An 8,070-nucleotide genomic window follows, 5' to 3' on the forward strand; every position below is an offset into this window, starting at 1 on the left:
AACAATGCAGCTTAAGCCTGTGTGTGTGTGTGTGTGTGTGTGTGTGTGTGTGTGTGTGTGTGTGTGTGTGTGTGTGTGTGTGTGTGTGTGTGTGTGTGTGCGTTTTTGTAGAGGCATATGCGAGGATGAATAGGCTGAGAAGAAAAAGGCTCACTACATGCGAGGTATTAGGTGTGCATGCTGAGAGATGAGCCAATTTACCGAACATGCTGCCTCACAAGGATACATTTACACATTTACATATTCTGTGTGTGTGTGTGTGGGTGGGTGTGTGTGCGCTCTCTTACTTGTATCCTGTTGTATGTTTCTATGCACGCTTGGATGCATAGAACTATTTGTGATTGTAGACTTGCCAAGCGTGTGTGTAGTATAAACCTTAATGTCCAGTCATGTAAGACCACCCACTTCTGCATGTGAGTGTGTGCACATGTGTTTATAAATCTACACGTCTGCATCTATTTCTGTTAACGTTGATTTCTTTCTCGTACTGCCACTAAGCTGAAGAGAGCTCCATGTATTGTTTGAGTATTGCATTGCTTCTGCTGCTCAATGATGCCATCTGGCTTTGGCTGACACCACCACATACATCCTAGGGGAGCGATCCGTGCAAGTCAGCGTCTGGTTTTAACAACTGTTTTGGGATCAGTTGTCCAGTGGGCTGGTGCTAACTCACCCCATTATGAGCAGGATGATAAAACTGACCTTGAAGCAGTTTATGGGCTCTGGATAATGGAAACCACTGATAGAGAGCCCATGAAACTCCACTCAGCTTTCAGTTACAAAGGAAAATAATGGTTTAACCACTTAACATTATTTTTGAACTGTGTCTAAAAACGTGTGAGAGGACGTTCCCGCGGCTCAATGACAAATGAAGAAACGCGGGGAAAATGATTAAGGGGGGCGTCTGGGTCGGAAAAATGGGAGGGAATTGTCATTTTTATTGTTTTGGGACGACATTGGAGGACCTTTTATGTTTGTCATATCCACTTTTTATACTTGAATTTAGCCCTTCTTTAACAGTTACATCTATAAGATTACTGTCATGTGTGCCATGGATTTTAAAGGTGCGTTTTGTCCAGTTGGGCTGCTGATATATCCATACAGGATGAGCATACATATTGTCTAGATTTGTATCGTTCTAATGTGGCAAGTGTTGTATATTCCTGCTTTGAATCAATTCAGGCTGATTAACGGACAAAGGGACGGTGTCAATAACATTAAATTAATTACCTTGGGTTTAATTGGTTTTTCAGTTTCTGTCTGAATTAAAGAGAGACTTCAATGGAAATATTATTAACTCTGGCGAGGTTCTTCATTTTACTTAAAAGTAGAACATATAATAAGTTGGAAAAAGATCCCATAAATCTCAGTGCAGAGTGAAATTAAGACCAGGAAATATAACCTCAGAGGGTCAGTGGCGTCATACCGTGGGTTAAAAACCGCTGCTTGCATATAAAACCAGTGGAGGTGCAACACAATTAGGTCAGATTGAGGCCAGACCATTTGTATGGGTCACAGTAAAAGCGCTCATATGTATGCAGGCTTATAGGACCCATGGGAGTACTGGGCCGACCTTGTCCCACACTCTGATCTATGTCCTCATCTCCCCCTATGTCCTCTTTTCCTCATTCCTCCCCCAGCTTCCTTTTTTATCACCATTTCTTTCCCTTTCAGACCTCCCCCCTACTTTCTTTGACCATTTTTCATTAGTTTCTCTTCTTTCTCGCCCTGTTTGGTTTCATCCCTCCTACTTTCCTACCTAGCTTGTTTTTTATTCCCATCCCTCTTTCTCTCTTTCACTTTCTTTTACTCATTTTAACTCCCTTTTTTCCCATTCGCCAATTCCTTTATCCCCACTCGTCCTTTTTCCATATCAACAGCCAGTCTGATAAATAATGCATCACAGCACATTAAAGACATTAGCAGGGTTCTCTCTTGGCTGTCAAAGAGAGGGAGGAGACGAGGGAGAGGAAGGAATGGGTAACTCCGTTTTAAATAAGTGCTATGGAGAATGATGTGATTTAATATCAGCTGCAGAAAAGCGCCGGGGAAAGGGTGAAGGTCCGAGCGTTAATTGTGTTTGCGCCCTGACACCGTGTCCTCTCGCTCAAAGGTTTTCGCCTTTGGTGAATCATCTGAAAGCCCCGGGATTCATTAAGATGATGACTGTATCAGCAAAGTCTGAGGAAAAGATTTAATGACATTTAGCAAAACACTGATGCTGCATCACACAGAACCTTGACCTTTCCCTCCGCCCCTTTCATCCTCAGCTTTCTCCCTTCCTCTCTCCTCTCTCCTCCCCTTTTCCTCCCCCCCTCCATCCTTCTATCCCTCCTGGCAGCGTGGCGATTGGCATTATTAAAAATTGATTGGCGGCGAGCGTTTAGCAGGGTGGTGAGGCGGAGAGGGAAGGTTTGACAGGCAGGAGTGAAATGAAAGGAGGCTCTCGGCGGACACACTGTGGAAAGGTCTCACTGGGGGACAGACAGTGTGTGTGCGTGTGTGTGTGTGTGTGTGTGTGTGTGTGTGTGTGTGTGTGTGTGTGTGTGTGTGTGTGTGTGTGTGTGTGCGCGCGCCGCGTTTGTGTGTGTTGTACAAGCGTGTGTGTGAGTCTTAGAGAGGGTTGTGCAGAAACATTTAGTAGTGAAGCTTACACGTTTAATCTGTGTGTAGAGGTTGATTTTGCTGTATGTGTGTGTGTGCGTCCACCTCAATATATCTGAATAGTCCTCACAGACCACATCCTGACTGCACAAGGCATCCAGAAGCATCCATAGAGAGCATTCACAGTCATTCTGCTGACCCGGAGTTACCTCTCCACCATCCTCCCTCCATCCCTCTTTCTATCGTTCCCTTCATCCCTCTGCCTATCCCCCCTTTCCAACCCTTCTCTCTCCTTTCATCTCACATCAAATAATATTTCCAACCCATATTCCCAACCAGCTATTCCCCCAATGGCAATAAGTGCTTCAGCTTTGGAGATTTTCAATACACTTTACCCGCAATTTGGCTGAGTGAAAACTTTTTTTGGGGAGGGAGGGGGTAAACCATGCGCTATGACATGAGTACATAATGCTAATCCTCTCTTTTTCTCTCTCTGTCACAGATGAACAGACCAATCCAGGTGAAGCCAGCAGACAGCGAGAGTCGAGGAGGTAATGTCTCCTCTTCTTTCTATTCCTTTTTCCCTTTTCCTGCATTCCTTCCCTTTGTTTCAGCCCTACGAACATGCTGCCCCCGCGTATCAGCCTCACTATTATCCCTCCCCTGAGACAGCAGGGCCTGGCCGGACCCTCCGATATTTGAAACACTTCATGAAAACAGTGTTCCTGCTGGCGTGCCCCTTTCTTAGAGTTTCATCATATCTACTGATGCATGTACTATGCACTTACAGACACGGAAACATGCGTGTCATGTCACGCTCGAGGGGAACACAGGTCACTTCTTTCTGTCAAACACTTTTAATAACGCTGTCTGAGTCCTATTTGACTCGTGTCACAAGTTCCTATCAGCCAAATGAAGTGCAGATTTAATTGACATATCCGCGTGAATGGAAGTGGATGTCTTGTAATCTGTGTGTCTGTACTGTATTGACAGCTAAGACGGCTTAAAGCGCATTTTCTAAGTCTAGACATGTAGTGACCCGCTGCTGACATCAATCAATGGACTATACAAGGCAAGATTGATGCAGTTTGACCGTTTTTGGCTGGAGTCTTTCAAACTTTGCAGTTGAATATAATTGGCACCAGAGCGATTCTTCAGTCGTAAGAAAGTAGGAGGGAGAAAAGAGTGGAAAGAAAGAGGAAATAGAGCATGCAAGGAGTTGAAGGTTGATAAGCAGAGAGAGAGAAGGACTGAGAGAGAGGTGTTGGCCTGTAAAGGGAAAAAAAACGAAGGAAAGGAAGAAAGATTGTGTGACATCCTCTTCTATTTAGTTTGGTGGTGCTGTGAGTGTGATTGATGGAGCAGCAGGGAACAGAGGCGAGCACCGAGCCTGAGGAAGCAAAGTGAGGCCAATGCAGGCCGTCTATACCTCTGTCTGTTATGTGGGTCTATCTTTCTCTCTGTATGTACGTCCTCGGCCCACGTCTCCTCTCCTCGTCTGTTCTGCACAGTTTTGTCAAGATTATTTCTTTTTCATTTCTCTTCTCTATCCCTGATGTTTTTCTCAGGCATGAGGGCAAAGCTTCATCGTACTGTCAGGGTGTTATATTTGAATTTCAATGGTAGAAACACTAAGATCCTCCAGTGGTACCAGAACAACAAAAAAGGGAAAAGTTCTCCATTTCCAATTCTACTGATGTAAATATAGTCAGTGTATAGGGGTATCAAAAGTTTTAAAAGTATAGGTACTTGTTCTGCAGAAAATGTTGCCTATTATTAGATGGTTGTTAATGTGGCATCAGTGCAGGTGTTATTTTACTTTTGTAGCTGGTGGAGTTGGGGATCATTTGTCTTTTTAAGTTAATTATTGGAGTCAGGTTGTTAGAGTTTTGGATATTTTATGTGGACTTTTATGAAATGAACAGATAACAGAGTTTAGTTGTATGAAAGACAGGGCTGCACCAATAATATCTTGTAAAATATTACCTTTCAAAATGTTGACAATACCCTCAAATTGTACCTTAGTTACTTTCCATCAATGTTGAATTGATAGTTTTAGGGATACATGAATGCTGCTTTTATGAGTGCTGTGCAGCAAAATAAATATTTAAATAAGTTCGTAATAAACTTTATAATGTTAGAAATACTTCAGCCTACTAAATATTTAATCAGAGGAAAATAAGGGAATCAAGGACCTACTGTAGGGATTCGCTTCCCTTATGGGGACAAATTGGAGGTCCCCATGAGGGGAATCATTAATTTTAGGGTGAAGACTTGGTTAGGTTTAGGGTAAGGTTAAGGGTAAGGTTAGGGTTAGGCATGTGTTGGTTATGGTTAAGGTTAGGATAAGTCTCCAGGAAATGCATGTAAGTCAATGTAATGTCCCCTGAAGTGATGTATACATGGTGTGTGTGTGTGTGTGTGTGTGTGTGTGTGTGTGTGTGTGTGTGTGTGTGTGTGTGTGTGTGTGTGCGTGCGTGCGTGCGGGTGTGCATGCGAGTGTACACTCCTCACCGCTCTTAAAGAAGTACACACTCTCCGGTGAGCTCCTGGAGGCGGGGACTGCCAGCGCAGCGCGGATACTTCCTGTCAGCCCGGGGAACTCAGAGGTCAGAGGTCGGGGGTAACCTGGCTCCATCACCATGTTCCCATCCAGACGCCAGAACTGATCCCCCTGCAGGGGGAAGTCACGTACACAACACCACTTACATTATACACAGATCATATCACATAAAACCAACATAAATACCATCAACACAAAAGAACAGAGTTGTTTAAGGTGCAGAGGTCAACATTTTTCATTGTCCATTTAAGAAGGTCTAAATTTAGCCCAATCACAGACGACCAGGTGCCGTGTCTGTGTTTTAGAATCATCAGTCATGTTCACGATGCTTTGGTTAGTGACCATAGTGCGTTTAACTTTCCAGACAATCACACACACGATGCCAATGGTTAGTTGGAATAGTTATTTTTGTTTGGTGTCCATCTTTTCTTTGAATAAGCAGTACATGACAGCCTTATAATTTGTATTTAATGTTGAGCCGAGGCCCCGCAGGGCCCAGCAGACCCCCGGAGCTCTATAACATCAGTGAGGAGGGGCTGCAGAGTCCCAGAGACCCCCTCCATCTCTCATGGAGCTCTCTGAAGGGGTCTTGCATTGTAAAGACATGGTTCATATTACTGTAACCCGTCTCGGCATTAGCATATACAGTCTGTTCAGTATGGAAAAATATATATATATATATCAACAATTATATGGCTCCCCTTTAGACTTGGAAAACATAACCATTTTTTATTTTTTAAAGTAGTAGAATTTGAATAAGATGCTACTGTAAATGTGTTCTCCAACTTGCATTGTGTTCAGCTCTGTGAACATGTAGAAAAATAAATAGTTTGTAAAAGTTTGAGACAAAGTGTGCAAAAAGTCCAGAATATAGTTTAGAAACTCTGATATGATTTAATAACTGTAAGTTTTAAGCAACATAAATCCTTTACTTTATGTAAAGTTTATATTAATGTCAGTGTTAGTTGCAGTATCAGATTTCACATGTCATACTGTACCTTGATGATGTAGGTGTGTGCGTGGCAGTTGCAGCGTGTGAACACTGTGTCGATGGGAGAGGACACACCCAGAGTGTGTGAGATCCTCTGAGGACCCCCCACTGAGTGACTGACGGGGTCCACTGACCACAGCAGCTCACCTGAGACACACAAACACACACAAAACCCTCTTTAATGGTCACATGGTGCTTGTTGCACGTCAAACCCTGCATTGCATGTCACTTAAGAAAAAGTAAGTAATAAGAAGAATGTTGATAAAGTATCAAACTAAAACGTACCCAAAAAAAACAAAAATAATGAATCCTCAATTGTCCAGATGAATTCACCTAGTTTTTATTCTTTATCATATTTTATAAACGTGTGTGTCTATATGCTGAAATCTTAATTGCAAATTAAATTATTATTATAAACAAATATCAAATAGTTGTGGTAAAGTAAAAATTATTAAGTGGCATGAAAAGAATACTCAAGAACAATTGGCTCATCATTGTACTTCAGTACTTCAGTTAGTATACTTAGTTATATTCCCCTGAGATCTCACACAAACAAAGCTGTATGCAAACACTGATTTCATATACCGGTATTTCTTTCCAGTGTTTGCAGAAAATCATTTTAAGCTTGAGTCACGTCAAATATTTGAATTTATGTCAAAACATTTCAACACATTCTAACGCGTATCCTCAAAGACCGCTGGACAACACACACTCTGATTCTGACCTTTGAATATCAGAACGGTCCCATTGCTGAGAGCTGTCAGTCCATCGATGGGAGAATCACTGCAGAGGGTCCCTTCAGCAAGGAGTCCTGCACACACACACACACACACACACACACACACACACACACACACACACACACACACACACACACACACACACACACACACATCAAGAAAGACGGACAACTTAACAAAAATCGCTCGCTAATTGTAAACGATGCCGTGCCGCTTTAAAGTACACAATTAGGCTAGTATGTCGTGGGGTCTGCGTCTGAAAAGAGAAACCTGAAAGTTAGACTATGAGTGAAATCACTGTGAGGTGTTCTGTCAGAGAGAGTGGTGTTTAGTTTACAGCAGCCTAGATTGCCAATAATAGTTTAAATGTCTTCCTCACTGTAAGCAGTTATGAAATACCTGTTTGTGAAAGGTTATTTGTATTCTTCATTGTTCATATAGAACCCACTGCTTTCTGCTCACTGGTGAGTTAGCCTATGGATGAGTGTTAAGCACATCAGGCAGCAGCTGTATGGGCATGGCACTATGGTAGTTGTTATTTGCACATTGTTAATCATGGGCAATGCATCCTTAAATTGTTTAACTGTGAGGTGTTATAACATTGAACTGTACTCTGGAGACAGAGAACACTACTACACTTATGAAAAGGCCAGTTTGTGAAAGGTCCAAGTGTTTGTTTTTTTTAAGGTAAAAAAGAAACAGCATGATGCGATGCACAGTATTAGTAGAGAGAACCAAATATGTGAAGCACTTTTTTGTTAATGTATGATTTGCTTAATATAAGGAATAAAACAAAGTCCTCTGTCATAACATATTGAATTGTATCATTGTGTTGAAACGCATCGTATCACCCCGAATCGCATAATGTTGAATCAAATCGTGTCGAACTGTATCGCAACAAGGGATGCCAGTGATTATTCGAATATTCGTTAGTCTCCATAATCGAATATTATTTAAAAAAAATCTATTTTATTTATATATATTTTCATTATTATTTATGTTTTATTTATTTTTCTGGCTTAGTTTCAACCAAAATATAGACTAATGCTAATAATAGTAATAGTATTAATAATTGTAAATGGCCATTAGGTCAACACCACCAGTTTGTTTTACTGTAAACTTGGAGGAAGCCTGCGTGCAGAGCAGACTGCTGCTGCAGCACGCTACACACC

The 8,070-nt window shown here is 41.9% G+C and overlaps 2 protein-coding genes across 2 annotated transcripts in view; one reads left to right on the top strand and one right to left on the bottom strand.

Moving 5' to 3' along the window:
- Positions 1-3,611, top strand: part of LOC104954332 (CUGBP Elav-like family member 4) — a 57,883-nt gene extending 54,272 nt beyond the window's left edge. Inside the window, exons 3-4 of the mRNA XM_010781426.1 lie at positions 3,107-3,155; positions 3,598-3,611. Coding sequence (XP_010779728.1) covers positions 3,107-3,155; positions 3,598-3,611 — 63 coding nt within the window. The remainder of the gene's footprint in view (positions 1-3,106; positions 3,156-3,597) is intronic.
- A 1,180-nt stretch (positions 3,612-4,791) lies between these two features.
- Positions 4,792-6,969, bottom strand: LOC104954333 (proteoglycan 4-like; the record flags this gene model as incomplete). The annotated part of the gene is made up of 4 exons (XM_010781427.1): positions 4,792-4,820; positions 5,119-5,278; positions 6,166-6,305; positions 6,883-6,969. Coding segments are annotated over 4 exons (416 nt in total), but the record flags the coding sequence as incomplete, so codon positions are not given.
- Positions 6,970-8,070: the final 1,101 nt, after the last annotated feature.

This window comes from Notothenia coriiceps, unplaced genomic scaffold, assembly GCF_000735185.1.
Source record: "Notothenia coriiceps isolate Sejong01 unplaced genomic scaffold, NC01 NC01_scaffold00023269, whole genome shotgun sequence".
Lineage (NCBI taxonomy): Eukaryota > Metazoa > Chordata > Actinopteri > Perciformes > Nototheniidae > Notothenia > Notothenia coriiceps.